This window comes from Diabrotica virgifera, chromosome 3, assembly GCF_917563875.1.
Source record: "Diabrotica virgifera virgifera chromosome 3, PGI_DIABVI_V3a".
In the NCBI taxonomy this organism is placed as follows: Eukaryota; Metazoa; Arthropoda; class Insecta; order Coleoptera; family Chrysomelidae; genus Diabrotica; species Diabrotica virgifera.
Window position 1 is genome coordinate 114,963,005 of NC_065445.1, and position 21,117 is coordinate 114,984,121.

Consider the following 21,117-nt stretch of genomic DNA (forward strand, 5'->3'; position numbering starts at 1 on the left):
AAGTATTCTTCTTAAATAGTACTTTACTGTAGGTGCTAAGGTACTGTAACTTTTTGTACTGCAGGTACCAAAAGCTTTTTGTACTGCAGGTACAAAATTCTCTTCAGTTCTATTTTTCCATATCTTTTGACATTAATCTTCTTCAAATTATCCTTAATCCTTGTCTTTCTTCTAAGATAACTTTTTAAGTCTTAATTTTCCATATTCTTTTGTCTTTTTCCTCAAATGGGATTTTCTTTCCCTTTAATATAACTCCGTTACTTCAGTGTATTTATATAACTTGTTTTGTTTTTATTTTTCTTCTTATATCAGCTCATCATCATTTCTTAACTGACTTTCTTTTCGTCACAAAATCATTGTATAAAAATAATTCACTCTCTCACGAGGAAATTCGTTTACTCAATAAAAATTCCATATGCCATTATGGTAGTAGTTGTGGGCTCTCTCACGAGGACGAATTTTATTAGTTCTATGTACGTGGTATAATCATACTCCTTGTATATAAAAATTATTTCTTTTCCATAGTCATTTTTAATTTTTCCTTTTTAGGATATGTTTCTATGTCTTGTCCTGTTTACCATAAGTAAAAATCTTTGCATTTACGTGCATTTCTCAACAAAAATTTCCATTGATTGGGACATTTCCGTCTCGAATATAAGTCCTTTATGCTGGATTTTCCAATTTCTTTCCAACATCTAAAATACTTTCTTTTATCTTTCCTTATTTATAAACATATTGTTCGAATAGTAATATCTTATATTTTCAGGTTAATTTTATTTATCATAATAACTTTCTTCGTAAAAATTGTCGCTTTAGCGAATTCCTATGTAAGTAGTTTATTCGTTTCAATTTTCAATGTCAAACACGTCATATCATCATAATATTATACTCGAAGTACTTAGTTTAAAAATAGTAAATACTGTTATAAACAAAATAAGTTCCGTATGCAAAAAGTGCAGAAAAAGCAGAAATACATCAATCAAAATAAACTTATTTACGTACTCGTATGGTTAAAAATAATTATATTATTTCTTACCATATAAAATATAAGAATTGTTATATTTCTATTAAAATAAAACTATCGATTAAGATTATCTATAATATGATATGTAATTCTCAAAAAAATCTTCTAAATTAGTGAAATACTTCTAAAGCTTAATAATATACGAAAAAAAATTTTACCTAATTTAATTATATTTAAGTGAAAATTAATAATTCTAGTTCTTCTTAATGATTATATTTATATTATATTAATAAAAAAATTCATATCTGTGAGACTGTATATGCAATTTAAAAAAATAGCTAAAAAGTTACTCACGATTACACATCTGTCCACTGGGTATTATCCATTCCTTTCCATTTTTGTCCTCTTGACGTTTGGGCGTGGTCCCATGTCTCCAAAAACCTTCGTCCATGTCGACGTCTACCATTTGGACTCCCTTGTCGTTGGCCTCTCCAGCTCCATATAGTCCGTCCCATTTCATCTAACGATACCAATTAGTATGAGGATTGGTACTTTACCCCAAATTTCCTTCGTTTCTTCCAATTTTTTGCCATCTTTGTTCCTGTTTTCTACTGCCTCAGAAGTCCAGTCCGTCTCTCAGGTCGCCATATGGTGGTGGCTGGATATTTACTATACTGGAATGGGGTTTGTTTAACAGGAAGGCACTATGTACTCATAACTTCTTTATTTTGTTAAACTAATACCATATAAATGTATTCAGTTGATAGGTGACATTATTCTGCTCTAACGGCAGCAACCTCCCAAGCCTAACTAACTAATTCGACTCAACCACTAATCACTCAAATCTGATCGTGTTCCCATATTTATCAAATACTTCGTTTTGTAAATATGTTTGTATATATTCTCGTTAGTGTGTCAAAATGAATAATCACAACCTTGTTGAGTAAGCAAAACGTGGACTTTAACTAAGGTGTTCTACTTTGCAATTATTATAACAAATATGCGTAATGTTTATTGTTTCATAAATAAATATCTGACGAATACTTTAGTTAATTTAAGGATTTCTAAAATATCTAAATAATGAGATAAATCCCATTATACTAGTTTTAAACGACGGACAACACATTAAGTACAACAATAAATATTCTTATTTAGGAGTAGAAATCACGGACGACGGCAAATCAGATCAGGCTATAAAAAAACGAAACACTCAAGGTAGAAGGGCCATATCTCAACTAAATAGTATTATTTGGGATCAACATATATCCAAAAAAAATAAACATCGAATATACAACACTATTATAAAGAGCATAGTAATGTATGGAAGTGACGTGTGGCAGTTAAAGACAACTACTGAAAGAACACTACAAGCCACGGAGATGGACTACTGGAGACGTGCCGCAGGAAAATCAAAACTCGAAAGAATTAATAACGAACGTATACGAGAGATTATGGGAGTCACACATACGATTGTCGAAGATATAAGAGTACAACAACTAAAGTGGTATGGACATGTGCAGAGAATGCCAGAACACCGTCTGCCAAAACAGATTCTAGATTGGTCACCACATGGTAAGAGAAAAAGAGGCCGACCCAGAAAGAGCTGGAGAGAAGGAATAGACAGAGAGATCCGAGAGAGAGGTTTAGACGAAGACCTTTGGGAAGATAGAGATGCATGGAGATTGGGCATCGGAAGACGTCGGAGGACGTTTTAAACCGATTATATATATATATTTACTAACAAATATTGAGACCTGTATGGACTTATGGATGCCCACCATGGGGGTGTACTAGACCAAGTAATATAACAGTAATAAAGATTCCAGAACAAAATACTAAGAAATATTGTAGATGCTCCTTGGTATGTTACAAACAGTGATCTCCATAAAGACCTAGGAATGGAAACTGTGGATTTAATCATCAAGAAGATGGCAGGAAGTCACGAGCAACGACTTCATATGCACGAGAATATTGAGGCAATCCAGCTCCTCGATACCACAGGGCAAGTTAGAAGACTGAAGAGGACAAAGCCTTATGAACTAGTTTAAGTGATAGGTGATAGTGAAAAGCAGAGCATAGTGCTTGTGCGCGTTAGTGTGTATGCTAGAATAGTGCATTATCTTGTTAGGTTAGATAAGAGACGCTATGGGGTAAGATCTTAATTTAAAGAAACAATAATAATTTAGGTTAGATTAAAATTGCTCATTGGTCAAGTATGACCACATTGTTTAAGTGATAGGTGATAGTGAAAATCAGAGCATAGTGCTTGTGCGCGTTAGTGTGTATGCTAGAATAGTGCATTATCTTGTTAGGTTAGATAAGAGACGCTATGGGGTAAGCTCTTAATTTAAAGAAACAATAATAATTTAGGTTAGATTAAAATTGCTCATTGGTCAAGTATGACCAGATTGTAATTGTAATAATCATCATCGTAGTGCTGATTATGGAAAAAAAAATTATTTGTCGGCCTTCTAAGAATTTGTGAATACAATTTCAAAATGTCAACAACACTCCTAGTCAGGGATCCCAGGCCTATTTTCACCATCTACTACTAACAAGCTTCATTTTGACGTGAGTTCATTTTGACGAGACGCCAACAATCTCCGTATATATCGTCGGTGTACTGCGAAAACCAGGTAAATGCCGAAATACCGAAACCGAGAAAAAACGTTTTTAAAGTTTAGTGTTTTATTTTGAATTAAGAGAATAACTTGTGTTTAATATTCGGTATTCTAGTGAAAGATCAGATCTATATCAGAAATGATATTCTATCATTAGTTTGAAAAAGTTAAGACACCTACAATTGAGTCCGCGAGTCTTTACCCGTGCGTCATCATTTAAAGCATACGAAATAAGTCGGAAATCTATTTCACGCAACAACAACTGACAGAAAGTGGCTACTGTTCCGATTCCGGGTTTTACTATAAAATTTGACGTTACCAAATATATAGAATGTCAAATGTAAGTTTTGCTTAAAAATTTTTGTGCAGAATTACAGCTACATTTAAAGTAGCTTAATAAATTCTTTTATTATTATTGATTTATAAATAAATAAACAATTTATTAAAAAATTCAATAACATATTTTATTTTTGTTATTTTATTCACTTTGACGGAAATCTAAACACAATCATTTCTTTACTGTGTGAATGACGTTAGCTTTGTATGTTTTAAATATTAATTGCCAAAATATAATTATTTACCTTATAGGTCTGGATCCCGCGTATGAAAAAAAAGTTGATTAATAGCAAGCTGAAAATTTGTTAATAGCTTAAGGGTGTCTAGTCGGATAAACTTTGATATATGGGAACACTGGAACAGGGGCAGTTTTAATTGTGGAACAGGTTAAAAATTTGGAACGGTCACACCACGAAAACGGCACATTTATTTTGTCCGACAGAACAGACTTAAACTCTCCGAACAGAGATTAAACTCTCATGCAAAAATCAGACTGCTATTTATCACCTGTCATAATTCCTGTCATTTGACATATTCTACATGTTCCACTCATTAAAACGCCCATTTGGTGATAAATAGCAGTCTAATTTTTGCATGAGAGTTTAATCTCTGTTCGAAGAGTTTAAGTCTGTTCTGTCGGACAAAATACATGTGCCGTTTTCGTGGTCTGACCGTTCCAAATTTTTAACCTGTTCCACAATTAAAACTTCCCCTGTTCCAGTGTTCCCATATATCAAAGTTTGTCCGACTAGACACCCTTAAGCTATTAACAAATTTTCAGCTTGCTATTAATCAACTTTTTTTCATACGCGGGATCCAGACCTATTAAAATTTCAAAGCCCAATATAAAATTAGTTGTGAAAACAACTGTTTGTGTAATATAAAGAAACTTCAAAACGCAAAAATTCGACAAAACCCGCAAAAAATTTAACTGACTGACAGCCACAAAAGTAAACAAAGCAGAAACGTCAAACAAATTGTGCTTAAAATATGAAAACATACCGAATCGTCTTTTTCAATGCACTGAGTCTAGATGGTTCATAAAAATAACATGTGTTGTTACTTAATAACAAACGGCAGCTGGTTTGTCATGAGTTTCATGCGTGGAAGAGAATGATGCTAGATAAAAAGTATGTGTTTGATCTCTTCAGGTATTAATGACGCACGGGTAAAGACTCGCGGACTCAACTGTAGCTGATTAAACCTAAATTTAAGATGGAGATGCGGTCACTTACCTGGTTTTACCTGTAAATCTAAATCAGTTACCCTTAAAATAACACATTTATAACAAATATAATAAACCAAATATAATATTTTGTAGTTTTTTATCGGAATATGAGGCTTTAACTAGTTAATAGCAATGTTTTTAAGGGATTAGTCGATAATTAAAACATTTAACTGGTTATTCCTGAACATTTTATTTAGAGCTGTTTGTAGTTATATGGATATTATTTACATAAATGATAGGCAGTTTTATAGAAAAAACAAATTTATTTTGAACGTGTTAAGGATACAAGAAAATAATATTACTATGCGTATTAGTCGTCAGATTGCATCTGACAACATGCCATTGGCACCGAAAATACGATACCACCTGTTATATGCCTCCGGTATCACTATCCCATCAAATAGCTGTAACAAATCTCTGTTTTTTGCTATGCTAGTTGGCGAAGTTCTATTATAAAGTTTCTTAAGTTTTTATCGACTAATAAGCATGCTTATGTTATTTGATAACTCAGCTTGCTTTTTTCTTGTTGACTGCCGTACAGTATCAATAAGGAAATGAAGCTTGGTGACGCGTCGTAATTGAAATGGATTCTGTTTGTCTCTTCTTTCACGAATCTCAACTTTTTATCTTTAACCACATTATTTTTTCGCCGTTTTGGTCTTTTGTTCGGTTTTTAATTAGAGTGTGTGACAATTTTTTAAATCATAAAAGTCGTAGTCCCTATTTAAAATCTTTACACTTGTATGGTTCTATACATACTTTTTTATGGCATTTTTAGTTTTCCTTGCATTTTGAAAAAACAGAAAAGTAATCTGGCATACCATAGAGAGACGTGATTTCTAGCGGTTTAGATGCTGCTATGTATAGAATCAACTTCCATACAAGAATGTCCCGACTCTAAAAATTTATGTTACGATATTGTCCTCCGCAGGTATAAGAAAATACACTTATTTCACTTGCTTACATATTCTGGGACACATTTTGATAAATAGTGAGTATAATGCTTTCTATTTCAGAACTCCCTCGTCTACCGTTAATTTCGGACCAGGCAAAACGGTAAGCTACATTTGGTAATGCGGCTTCATTTACACACAAATTATATACCCATAATTTTCGGGAAGAATATATGAATTGTCCAGTTAATCTGGAATCTGTAGTAAAGCCTGCAGATCTAAAGTGATTGAAACAACATTCTGTTGTTGAATAGAGCTTTTCTTATCATTTCGTTTCTCGAGATTCCATACTTCTTTTTTTTCTGATGTTGTCTGTAACTGTTTTCTAAATGCGGTTTCTTAGTTGGATTAACCATGTCATAATATGATAGGGCTAATAAATATTATTTATTACAAACTAAACATTGATCTTATTTAGGACAGAAAAGCTTAAATTATAGTCGTTAGAAAATATTCTTCGATATGTAATTTCGCTAATACCTTCCCGTTTCTTCAGCTGACAATCATTTATATAAAGTTGATACATTTTCCATATACTCAAATTTTTGTCCAAATATCTACCCTTCGAACTTTGGCGAATATAATGTGGGACCATGGTTGGAAAAGACTCAATATGAGCCTTCACAATTTTTCGGTATTCATTGCTTTTTTTGGCAGTATATGATTGACTCTTTTGCCCGTATCTGCATAACAACATAGAATATCAATTTTTCTTACAACATCTTGCATTAACAACGCTGATATACAAAGTGTCTTATAACAAAATTTTTCACATACCTGTACCTCTTGACCATTTAAAGAAACATAGTCGATACTATCGATTTTACTAGTCGATATGAATGATAAATTTTAATAAAATATACACGTAAAATGTATTAAAGACATTTATCACCTTTTTACTGAAAATATGGTATACAGCAGTCGAAATATATTGTTGTCCGGCAAAATAATGTATGTGCGCTTACTTGATTTTTCATGCAACAGACCTTTAATTTTGTGAAAGTAAGTAGCGATAGATTGTTTTACTTGCAAATTTAAAGTTGGTTATGTGTAACTTATTTGTTTATCACCCAATTTATCCGCTGATTGGTAAGTCATATCATTTACTGGGTTTTACCTGTATGTAGAGCGTAAAAGCTGAAAATTTTGGTATACTTAACTCAATATTTTAAAATTTGTCATTTACCTGGTTTTCGCAGTACACCGACGATATGGTAGATAACAAAGATAGCAGGGATAGGCCAGTAGGGTTAGACGAATAACAGGTCTAACCTTGCATGCCGAGCTGCCCCAAATTTTATTTTTCTAATCTTTAGGGAGGGTCAATAGTAGTGTAAATTTAAAATATCGACTGAATTCCGCCGTTCCGTTAGCCGTCATTTTAATTTTAAACGGGAACCGTTTTTGATCTCCGCCATTTTCAACTTCTCGACAAAAAGTATGAGAACTAAAATTGTTGAAAATGTGATTTTCTCTAACTTCTTTCATTACAATTGTTTTCGTGCGGTCGATATTTTCAGAGTTATGGGGGAAAATAATGACAGTTCTTCTTCTTCTTCAGGTGCCATCTCCGCTACGGAGGTTGGCAATCATCATAGCTATTTTAATTTTTGAGGCAGTAGCTCTAAATAGTTGTTTTGAGCTGCATCCAAACCATTCTCGCAGGTTCTTCAGCCATGAAATTCGTCTTCTTCCGATGCTTCTTCTGCCATCTATCTTTCCTTGCATTATGAGTCGCAGGATGCCATTTTCTTTCTTTAATTGTAAGTTTAACTTCCTTCTCTTTACCTATTCTTCTTAGTACTTCGTTGTTCGTAACTCTATCTACCCAAGAAACCCTCATAATTCTTCTATAGGTCCACATTTCAAAGGCGTTAAGTCGTCTCATTGTCTCTACATTTAACGTCCATGATTCCACTCCATAGTATAGTACACTGTAAACGTAACATTTTGTTAGACGTACTTTAAGAGCTAATGTTAAATCTTTGCTACATAGGACCTTTTTCATTTTCATAAAATTAATAATGACATTTAGAGCATAATTATTGAATTATTTCGTTTATTAGTGATTCTTGTCGGACTAGCGATACATACCTGTTTTTTTGTACGACATTGTTTTATTTGGATGAAGAATACACTAACATATCAAGTGCTACCTTTGCCCTACTGTTACTAATAAAAAAAAAGAATGTGTGTGTGTACTTTGTACGCACGTAAGAAGTTATTCTCTTATTATAATATAATCTAACTTCATATTATGATTTCAACGAAATCAATATACCTATCTACTTTAAACAGTTCTTTTGTATTGTATTTAAATATTAAAATAATTTTAGAAAGAACAAAAAGGATACCAAAAATAAAAAAAATATATAAAAAAAGGATATGACTTTGTCTAGATTCGAACAGAGGACCTCTCGATCCCTAGGCGAATGCTCTACCGATCAGCTACCACCGCTTTTGTATTCAGTCGATCATTTCTAGGACATAATTACAATCACGGTGACAGATACATTAATTGAAAATAAACATTTTCAATAATACTTATTAGGAGGAAGACAAATCCACAGACATAAAAATTATAATAAATATATTTACTGAAAACACTAATAATATATTCTTTTCACGCACACCTTATTTGCGCTACATAACTTAAAAGATGTAGCGACTAATACCATACTGTCGGTGTGCGCATGCGCAAGGGAATGTAAAAAATTCACCCTTGTGCCTAAAGAAGTATAACTTCAAAAATTGTCTTGTGCACCTTTTGAAAACTTTTGAAAGTTTTCAACTTTTGAAAGTAGGACCAGGACAACGTACCACACAATTGCCTTTTAAGAAACCACCCATACAAACTAGGTAAGGTGAATGAACCATAGTGCAGAAAGTGTGAAATGGAAGTAGAAGCTATTATACACATACTATGCCATTGCAATGTGCTAAGTGATGTAAGGCAGGTATTCACTGGTCAACTGAGGTTTGAACCAGATAAGATCCTAAAACTACCAATAAGAAACATATTGACCTTCGTTGAGGCTACGGAACTTATTAAAGTTGTACCATACCTTATTAAAAATAAGGTTTAATTTGGCTTACGGCCAAATGCTAGAGATTAACGAGTCTCGCGTGATTTAAGAAGAAGAAGTTCTCTTTCCTGGAAGCCAGTTACAGCCTTTGGCCACATAGACTCGACGACACAAAGCTAGTTGGGCAAGCGCACCTTAAAAATAAACTTACGTTGGAATAAAAAATTGCATGGAGGCGTGTTTCTTAAATTATTTCATTTTGAAGATTGACAAGTTGTTTCTGCGGGTTCGTGTAGTATGTTTGTTTGTTTTTCTTGGCATGTTTACAAATTGATGTTCACCGACTCACAATAATTAAGGTTTCGATTATTTCAGAATAATATGCTGAAGGAATAAATATGAAGCGGCGAGAAGAAACGCGAAAAAAATGTGTAGGCGGAAGAAAAGAGAGTATATGGATAAAAAGCTTCAAGAGATTGAAGAGATTGAATATTAATAAAAATATAAGGAACTTCTATCAGGAGGCGAAAAGGAGCAGTGACCAATTTGCAAGAAAACAGAATTACTACAAGAATAAGGAAGGGCACCTAATAGAAGATACGCAGCGGAAGCTAGATAGATGGCAGGAGCATTCTAGAGCTACTTAATGAAGAACCGGATGGAAGTGATGAGGGAAGTGGAAATGATAGAGGAAGTTAACGATCCGGCGGAAGCAACGGAAACTCCAACCGTGGAAGAAATAAGAGAAATCATACATATCACGAAAATCAATAAAAGTGCAGGCAGTAATGGTATTACTGCAGAATTAATCAAGCATGGGGGAGAAGCTCTTATAACGCGAATATGTAGCCTGCTGACGAAAATATGGGAGTAAGAGAGTGACGAAAGAAATGCCGGAAGTATGGAGAGAGGCAATAGTATGTCCCATTCATAAGAAGGGAGACAGGGCAGTGTGCGAAAACTACAGGAGTATCACTCTCTTAGACGTAATATACAGTGTGTCTGCGTAACTTGGAACCACATGGGAAACTTTTTTAATATCAATTTTACGAAAAAAAGGTATTCTTCATAAAGTGCTCTGCATAGTCTAAAACCTAAGATGCAATCATCAGATATCAAATTTTATCAACAGTATACGAGGTATGTCAAAAAATATGAATTTCGCTCAAGAGTAAAGTGCCTTTATATTTCACAATATCGAAAATTGTTATTGAGAAAAGTTGTTTGTACTTAAAAATTATGTTATAATCTGCATTTACACTCTTTTAATTGAAAAAAATTTTTTTTTAACATTTTCCTCAAATCACGGACACCCTACATCATTTTTATTTATGAGAGCTTCATTATTATTAATTTTACGAAAAATAGTTATTCTTTATAAAAAGTTCTCCTTAATCTAACAACCAAGATAAATTTATAAGGTATTAAATTTTGTCAATTTTATACGAAGTATGTCAAAAAATATGAATTTCGCTGAAGAGTAAAGTACCTTTATTTTTCACAATATTGAAATTTGTTATTATAAAAAATTGCTCAGAATTAAAAACTGTTTTAGTATGCAATTGCATCGTTCTAGGTGAAATATTGTGAACTATAAAGGTATTTTACTCTTGAGCGAAATTCATATTTTTTTGGCATACCTCGTATAAAAATGATAAAATTTGATATCAAATCTGATGATTGCATTTTAGTCGCTAGACTATGCAGAACTCTTTATATAGAATAACTTTTTTCGCAAAATTAATAATAACAGAGTTATCTTAATAAAAATTATGTTGGGTATCCGTAATTTGAGGAAAATTTTCATTTTTTTTTTTTTTTCAATTAGAAGAGTGTAAATGCATATTATAACATAATTTTTAATTACAAACAACTTTTCTCAATAACAATTTACAATATTGTGAAATATAAAAGCACTTTACTCTTGAGCGAAATTAATATTTTTGGACATACCTCGTATATTATTGACAAAATTTGATATCTGATGATTACATCTTAGGTTTTAGACTATGCAGAGCACTTTATGAAGAATAACTTTTTTCGTAAAATTGATATTAAAAAAAGTTTCCTATATGGTTCCAAGTTACGCAGACACACTGTATAAGGTACTCGCCAGAGTCATAAGAATCAGACTGGAAAAGCACTTAAACGAGCAGGTTGGGGTATACCAGGGAGGGTTCAGTTGAATATGATTCAGAGCAGTAAGTACGAGCAACAATTAAAGCTTAACCTCCTCTTTATATATTTCAAACAAGATTAAGTCTCTGTGATAAGAAGGCGTCTGTACGAGGCCTTAAGAGTACTTAGAATTCCGGAAAAAATGCTCAGACTAGCTGAAGGAATTAATATGAAGCGGCGAGAAGAAACGCGAAAAACATGTGTAGGCGGAAGAAAAGAGAGTATATGGATAAAAAGCTTCAAGAGATTGAAGAGCATTATATTAATAAAAATATAAAGAACTGAGGGGCAAGTGGAAATGATAGAGGAAGTTAACGATCCGGCGGAAGCAACGGAAACTCCAACCGTGGAAGAAATAAGAGAAATCATACATATCACGAAAATCAATAAAAGTGCTGGCAGTAATGGTTTATAACGCGAATATGTAGCCTGCTGACGAAAATATGGGAGTAAGAGAGTGACGAAAGAAATGCCGGAAGTATGGAGAGAGGCAATAGTATGTCCCATTCATAAGAAGGGAGACAGGGCAGTGTGCGAAAACTACAGGAGTATCACTCTCTTAGACGTAATATACAGTGTGTCTGCGTAACTTGGAACCACATGGGAAACTTTTTTAATATCAATTTTACGAAAAAAAGGTATTCTTCATAAAGTGCTCTGCATAGTCTAAAACCTAAGATGTAATCATCAGATATGAAATTTTGTCAATAATATACGAGGTATGTCCAAAAATATTAATTTCGCTCAAGAGTAAAGTGCTTTTATATTTCACAATATTGTAAATTGTTATTGAGAAAAGTTGTTTGTAATTAAAAAGCAGAGATCAGAGAGTTGTACAGGAAACCTGAAATAAGCCAGATCGTCAGAACAAAGACACTTAGTTGGTTAGGTCATCTTGCGAGAATGGCTGACGGAAGGTGGGCAAAGGACTTGCTGATGAGAGGGGAAGGAAAGAGGAGAAGAGGGCAACCAAGAAAAAAGTGGCTAGAAGCGTGTAAGGAAGCCCTGGAAACAATCGGGATAACAAATTGGAGAACTGCGGCCATGGGCCATGGGCAGGAGAGAATGGAGGAAAACCTTGGAGAAATTCCAAGCCATGGGCCTTTAAGACCTGTTGAGCTACAAATATATAATATGCTGATCACTATCAGAGATCTTAATAAAGAATCGTGATCGAAATACTTTTTAGTTTATAAACTTCTAAAATAGGCGGGCCGGATAGCTCAGACGGTAAGATGTCCGACTTGCACGCAGAAGACCGCAGAACATCTAGACATTTTTTAATGTCTACAGGCCCTAGGTCGACTGAGCCTGAATAAAATGAGTCCCTTTTTTTGGTAAAAACCAGGGCTAATAATAGGCGGTTGAAGCGTAGCACTGGCCCTGTTAGCTTCCTTGTATACCGCAGGCCCTAGAGATAGCAAACTACTCTGCTATAATCCCAAAGCCGCGTCAGCGATATAAAAGGGAGACTATTATTTACTTCTAAACTAAATTCTAGATATGTATTAGAAGAGCAGGGATAAAGCTAGTAAACCTTTCTGATAGATATACAGGGTGTAACAAAAATGCAGGTCATAAATTGAATCACATATTTTGGGAGCCAAAATAGTTTGATTGAACCTAACTTATCTTAGTACAAATGTGCACATAAAAAAAGTTACAGCCCTTTGAAGTTACAAAATGAAAATCTATTTTTTCCAATATGTCGAAAACTATTAGAGATTTTTTATTGAAAATGGACATGTGGTATTCTGATAGTAGGGACATCCCAAAAAAATAATAACAGTGAAATTTTTACACCCCATAAAAATTTTATGGGGGTTTTGTTCCCTTAAATACCCCCAAACTTTTGTGTACGTTTCAATTAAATTATTACTGCGGAGCATTAGTTAAACAAAATGTTTGTAAAACTTTTTTGCCTCTTAGTATTTTTTCGATAAACGATTTTTTCTTGAGATATTAACCCGCGAGTAGTCGCGCCGTTAGATAGAATCTCACATTGTATCCTTTTTCGCAATAACTTGATGAAAAATTTTGCAATTTTGAAAAAATTTCGAAGTGCCTCGAATAAGGGTGTAGTAAAGCGTAGGAATTTTTTTTCTCTTCTTCTTTTTGTGGAATTTTTGGCTTTGGGGAGAGCCAATTAGCTTTAATAATTGTTAGAAATAATATTTCTAACATAACAATATACATAACGTAAATAAAAATACTATAAAATAAAAATTTGTTGTAAATTCCCAATAAAGTTTCATATTATTACCAAGTCTCTATAATCTTACTTACCATGTAAAGATTTGTGTTGGATTTTACAAATGTTCAAAATATCTCGATAAATGCTGACTTATCAAAAACTTATAAAGAGACAAAAATGTTTTAAAAATATTTTTTTTAATTAATGGTACCACAATAATAATTTAATTGGAACGTACACAAATATTTGGGGGGGTTTAGGCAACAAAACTTTAAGGGAACAAATAAAATTTTTATGGGGTGCACAAATTTAACTTTTATTTTTTTTTAAGATGTTCCTGCTATAAGAATGCCACATGTCCATTTTCAATAAAAAATCTCTAATAGTTTTCACTATATTGGAAAAAATCAATTTTAATTTTGTAACTTCAAGGGGCTATAACTTTTTTTATGTGCACATTTGTACTAAGATAAGTTAGGTTCAATCGAACTATTTTTGTTCCCAGAATATGTGATTTAATATATGACCTTTATTTTTTTACAACCTGTATAACAAACTATGAAAATTTTCGTGACGTGTTTTATATTACCTATATGAATCGGTACTTAATAATAAATCTGAAATTTTTGTTAAAAATTTTCTTATATGAAAAAATAAAACTCCGTCTGTGATGTTTTTTAATAAATCTACAGCTTTAACGGAAAACAAGCTAAACTGTCAACAAGGTGTGCTCGAATGAATACCCCGAATATCTGGAAAATCTTTTCTGCTTTTTGTTTAAAAACAAAGTATATCCGGAAACATAAAACAGCAGCGTTTCTCACAAGCTGTTTGAATTACATTTACTTGAGAAGTAATTTAGCTAACAAGTTTTACTCTCACAAATTCAATGAAAGAGCAAACAACAGCACCACTATTTCGAGTTTTTCGTTAAAACTTCTTTACAGGCCTCTCGTTTCGAGAAAAATTATTGCTTTCGTTTATATAAATCACCCACATATTTTTTCTTAATTTAAAGTTACTTCTACCCCAATTTCCTCTAATGAAAATTTTTTATATCGCGGTCTGGGATTGTTGAAAATGGATTAGACGCTGGTAAATGGCATTTAGAGATATAGAACACATGCTATCTTAAAATACTTTCTTGCAAAATTGCTAAAAATTTCATTGGCTTTTTGATTTATTAGAACTTTCTACTTATTTCATTTTTTCATTTTCCTTTTCTTTTACTTATGTTTTTTTCTTCTTATTCCTTATCTTATCTTAGTAATCCCTTATTTATGAAACAGTTTATCTTCCTTCGCTATTTTCTAACACTCCTTTTGAAGTTTTATTTAATAGTTATTTATGATATAAGTCTTAAAAGTACAATTTTAAGGCACGCATGTGAAAGTTTGTAGAATGAGCGAAGTGAATTCTGCAATTCACATGAGTGTCTTAAAAATGTACTTTTAACACGTATATCATACAATATGTTTTTACAAACGTGTTAAAAATGCAATAATACAGTTTAAATTATATTTTAAAAAACCTTTAATACATTGAAAGGAGATAGTTTTAAATTGCATCGTATATTACGGACCTTAGCAACCATTGTTGACTTAATTGTTTACGGAAGTTTTGAAGCATTTGTCAGACGTCTATTAGTTTTATAAAACGCGGTTGTGGATTTTTCGTTAAAATGCAAGAAAATATCGTAGAAAAAGATCAATTTCAAGATATAGAGGTAGCGGCCAGTCGAGCTTACCTGGATTTGTTGCAGAGGAAATCCAGAATGCAATATGATATCGCTTATAATAAGTTTGAGAAATGGTGTAAAGCGAAAGGATGTATCTAAAATGTTTATACCCGTATGCACGCCATTGGTGAATATAATATTCTTAATTGTATGTCAAAAAATGCGCAATAACTACCTCTTAAAACCTACCAAATTTCATTTGCATATCTCAACCGGTTTTAGAGCAATAAATAAATCGTCACTTTGTAAGAAAAAATTCAACATCCCTATCTCGGAAACGAAGCATTTGCGGACATATGTTTATAAAGCAAACGATAATTATTTTTTCATGCAGAATTACCCCTTAAAGTTTGTCTCACTTATTTAGAAACACCCTGTATTGATGAAGAACAGGGCTAGTTGTTAACGTGCCTAACTTTTTTATTATCCAACATAAGCAAATGAATAAAAAAACTAGAATGTTAAGAAAACCTAAGGGTACAATTGAGTTTTAATTTAGAACAATTAGAATATTTAGAATAATTTAAGGCTAGAACACAGAGTGTTCCGAACTTTAAGGAAAAAACACAGTATAATTGTTACACCCGGTATAAAATGACATTTACCTGTCTAGCAACAATATTATTACACTGATATTCTTAAATAATAAGGCTATAACATACTAAAAAAATCACTTAAATCGGACAACAGGTTTAGAAAACTCGAGACATCTAACCACTTTTGCCGGTGTGTATATGTTTATATTCAAATAAGAGTGCTGATATTAAACCAGAAAGATCAATAAATGTCCTAATAAATAACTCAAAACTTTTTTATTCGTGCATCCAGTGCATTATTTTTTCACGATTCGAAAAATAATGAGATTTATTGAGATCGAAAGCATCGATATTAGTGATGGTTGGGTTTGGAAATAAAAGTCGGGCGCATCAAACAGTGCATTGTTCGTATTTTGTTCAGTGAAACTTATTCAAAAGCGTCATCCAATATTTCCATCAACCCGAAGTTGAATTAAAAATATTTTTCTTGAAAAATAAACAAGTCTATAGAAATATGAGATATATGTACGTTGAGGAATTCTTCAATGGTGATGCATTGTGTAACGGATATCAGGCTTCAATAATATTTTTATAGTAGGGGAGCCTGGGGTGCTAAATTTGCAGTAACTAAAGCATCATGACGACTTATTTGGTTGTGAGGATTAGGCCCTAAAACCAAAAAAATTAAGTTAAATTTTCCATTCTACCAATTTTCAAAAATCGTTTTTTGCGATTAGAGCGTCGTCTATCCATAATTCGAAAAAATGTCTCGAATAAAGGTTACTTATTTTTACAATCTGCAATAAAAATGAGGATTCCTATTTAAGGGTTTCAAGTTACCCCCGCCAAACACGAGCCCCTAGAGTGGGGAGTCGTGTTTGGTGTCATTCGATAGATGTTTGAAACATATTGAACACGTATTTTTTAATTTTTCGATCTGATGTTCATTTCGCGAAATATTCGACCTTCCCGGTACTTTTGGCACACTGTATATTATACATGGTGAGTCACCATTAACGCGACGGAAGATCACAGCGAAATTGTAAAAGATTTGAAAAAAATTTGAATTGAATAGTTTGTAAGTTGATAAAAGCTACATTTTAAAATTATTTTGAAATATACAGGTTGTCCCAATAAATGGCGGCGTATCAAAGTTATATTTTTTCTTATGGAACACCCTGTATTTTATTGAATTTTTTAATTGTCCGCAAAAAATAAGGTATAGTTTCATAAGGCTTCCCTATACCTATGTACAGAGTGTTCTGAGTTATGTTGACTTTTCTTAAAATGTAAAGTTTTAAAAGAAGGCTTATTCCCAAGTTATTTACGAAACTATAAAAACATTACTTTTACATCTAAATAGTTGGATATTGGTTGAATGTATTCCATGATTAATTATTACACATTTGTCTACAGGGTGTTCAAAATTTACAGTTTCATTAGTGGAGTATTCAATGTGTCATATTATGCTTATTTTAAATGTAACACCATGTATATTAATAAATAATTATACTAAACGAATTTACCTCTTTCGAATGGTATATAGATGTCCTATACCTAGGTGTCATAGTTTTTGAGTAATTTACAATTATTTAAATTCTTAATCTGTAAATCGATTTTAAAACAAAAGATGTAGTTAATTAATGTCATTGTATGACATTGTCAGTTTATGATAGTACGGTCTGGTAATTATCAAAACTATAAACATCGGTGTATAATATTTAAATTTTTTTTTACTTAAAAATGGCTTTGGCAGAGTCAATTACATTCAAATTTAATTGTTCCTAAAAATGAATAATCACGATATCTATGAAAGAGTAGACATGCTACTTTTCATTGGGGAATATTTTTAAAATTGTCTCTTAGCTTCTAAAGTTTACGCTTAAAGGTATCCTGATAGAAGACACCCAAAAAAGGCCGTTTTAAAGAGATTTGTCGATAGATTCCGTGCTACTGGTAATGTTGCATAGGTACGAAAAGTTAAATAAAAATAAACCATTTATTTTTAATGACGTCAATGAACTTGATGTCCTGCTTTCTGTTACGGAAACCCAAATACTAGTACGTGAAAAATTTCGAGTCAATTAGAAATCAGTCAAACGAGTGTACAGTATTTCTCATGATCATCTTTCAGTGCGTCACAGTTTTTCGATTTCTTTCTAACGCATTAAATTGTATGTGACATAAAAAGGCACGTCGGTGATTACATTTCGTCGGTGACATTTTTATAACATTTATTCTAGTTATTCTAGTTGTCGAAAGATGGCGCCATAATAAAAAAAATAATTTTTTTTTAATTAGATAATAATATTACAAATATAATCTGTATAATTTATAAGACTATACAAATCAAAGAAAATACCATTTTATAAATGCAAGAAACACTTTTGATTTATTTTTATTCCAAATTGAAAATAAAATGTGACAACTGTCAGATTTAACCAAAATGTCATGTTAGAATAAATGTCATAAATGTGTATTATCACGGACTTACCCTTTTTCCTATCATTTGTTACGCACTGAAAAATGATCATGAGAAATACTGTATGTAGAATACATAAGAAAAACCACTATCATCCGTATAAAACAACTACACCAGCATTAGACAGAACAGGAACGTTTAACTTTTCGTTTATAGACTTAAGAATTTGGAGAAGCTCCTGATTTTTTTAAGAACGTATTGTGTACAGACGAATCAACCTACGTTTCATAATAATCGTCTAGTTAATAGACATAGCTTTCATTTTATTATGATACAGTAAACAAACATTTTACTGTTGATCACCAACACCGATGAAGTGTTAATGTTTGGGGCAGTATTCTGAGCGAGTACGTTATCGATCCATATTTTTTTGACGAAAATCTGAATAGAGCAGCTTTTTTAAATTTCTTAAAACAAGTTTTTTGGATCCTTCTTAAAACCTTCCACTTGGCGTGCGAACAAACATGTGGCTCCAATTGGACGGAGCTCCTGCTTATTTTTGACGTGATGGTACTCAACATAAAATTTAGAAATAAATGGATATAGTATTTTTACTACAAAAACGTTATTACGTAGGTCAAAATTTTTGACGTAAGAGAACTGTCAAAACATTAGAATGTGACTTTTCATTATTGCTATGTTTATTATAAACACGGCAATAATGAAAAGTCACATTCTAATGTTTTGACAGTTCTCTTACGTCAAAAACTTTGACCTACGTAATAACGTTTTTGTAGTAAAAATACTATAGATAGATTCGGTCCATATATTTGGCCACCTAGGTCACTAGGATTGACCAAGATGAATTTTTTAAATGGGGTTATATTAAAAATATTGTAAATGCTACACTTCCTACCCTACTACTTCAGAGGATATTTTTATGAAATTAAGAATTTCGAACGCTTTTGCGTCTATAACACCAGTTATGTTAAATAATGTAAACAAATCATTTAAAATCGCTTGTTGTATAAACATGTTGAACATGTATTACATAACTGATAATTTTTTACTTATAGTAAGTTGTGGTTCATTTTGTATTTAGTTATTTTCTTAATATTATTACTTAATAACGAAAAAAATTATTTTACAAATCATAAAATAAAAATATATCTACATATTTATTTACAACTACACTCTATAACAACTATGCTAAGATGATGGGTTTAAAAATCGAGAGTGACTATAAATATTTTTAATATCGATGTACCGTTTAAGAAAATTGTAAATTACGCAAAAACTATGACTCCTAGTTATAGAACATTTACCATATACCATTCGAAAGAGGAATAACCTGTGTTTAGCATAATCCTTGATTGATATACATGGTGTTCTATTAAAATAACCATCATATTATGCTACATTGAATAATCCAATAATGAAACTGTAAATTTTGAACACCCTGTAAATAAATGTGTAATAATCAAGCATGGAATACATTATTTATAAGATAGTTACCAGACCGTATTGTCATAAAACGACAATGTCATACAATGACATTAATTAACTTCATCTTTTGTTTTAAAACCGATTTACAGATTAAGAATTTAAATAATTGTAAATTACGCAAAAACTATGACACCTAGGTATAGGACATCCATATACTATTCGAAAGAGGTAAATTTGGTTAGTATAATTATTTATTAATATACTTGGTGTTCCATTTAAAATAAGCATCATATGACACATTGAATACTCCACTAATGTAACTGTAAATTTTGAACACCCTGTAGACAAATGTGTAATATTTAATCATGGAATACATTCAACCAATATCCAACTATTTAGATGTAAAAGTAATGTTTTTATAATTTCATAAATAACTTGAAAATAAGCCTTCTTTTAAAACTTTACATTTTGAGAAAAGTCAACATAACTCAGAACACTCTGTACATAGGTATAGGGAAGCCTTATTAAACTTTACCTTATTATTTGCGGACAATTAAAAAATTCAATAAAATACAGGGTATTCGATAACAAAAAATATAACTTTGATACGCCGCCATTTATTGGGACACCCTGCATATTTCAAAATAATTTTGAAATGTAGCTTTCATCAACTTACAAACTATTCAATTTAAATTTTTTTCAAATTTTTTACCATTTCGCTGTAATTTTCCGTCGCGTTAGTGGTGACTCACCCTGTATAGTTTTAGCTCATCGCCCCATGAAAGTTGTCAGGTTATACAGTGAGCACGTAAAGGTTGGAATAAATTCATTTTCACAAGAATGGACGATTTTTGAAAAAAATTCCAAAACAGGTCAATTTTTATTTTTAAGTTGCAACTTTTTGGCATATGTATCATACTAGTGACGTCACCCATCTGGGCGTGATGACGTCATCTTAAAAATTTTTAAATGAGAATAGGGGTCGTGTGATAGCTCATTTAAAAGGTAATTTAATTCTCTATTTAGTAATATAAACATTAACATATTTATTTATACAGAGTGTTCAAAAAAAATTTTTTTTGAATTAAATTTATTGACATAAAAAGAAGAATGTGTGTAATTTATTTAACTCACAATACATTTTACTGCTATCAGAAAACAGGAAATAATGTTTATTTGATAAATAAATATTGTTTTTTGCTTAAATTCAATATCAAAGCCGCCACCCACCTTCCTCTGGACAGTTTGAACATTTAGTTTAAGCGAAAAGCATTGAATATTTTTCAAATAAACATTTTTTTCTGTTTTCTGAGAGCAGTAAAATGTATTTTGGATTAAATAAATTACATGTATTCTTCTTTTTGTCAATAAATTAAATTAAAAAAATGTTTTCTTGGACACCCTGTATAAATAATTATGTAAATGTTTATATTACTGAATAGAGAATTAAATTACCTTTCAAATGAGCTATCACA

At 31.8% G+C, this 21,117-nt stretch overlaps 1 protein-coding gene across 1 annotated transcript in view; it reads right to left on the reverse strand.

Moving 5' to 3' along the window:
• Positions 1–1,310: 1,310 nt before the first annotated feature.
• Positions 1,311–21,117, reverse strand: part of LOC126882555 (pharyngeal muscle protein 2-like) — a 28,924-nt gene continuing 9,117 nt past the window's right edge. Inside the window, exon 2 of the mRNA XM_050647523.1 lies at positions 1,311–1,484. Coding sequence (XP_050503480.1) covers positions 1,311–1,484 — 174 coding nt within the window. The remainder of the gene's footprint in view (positions 1,485–21,117) is intronic.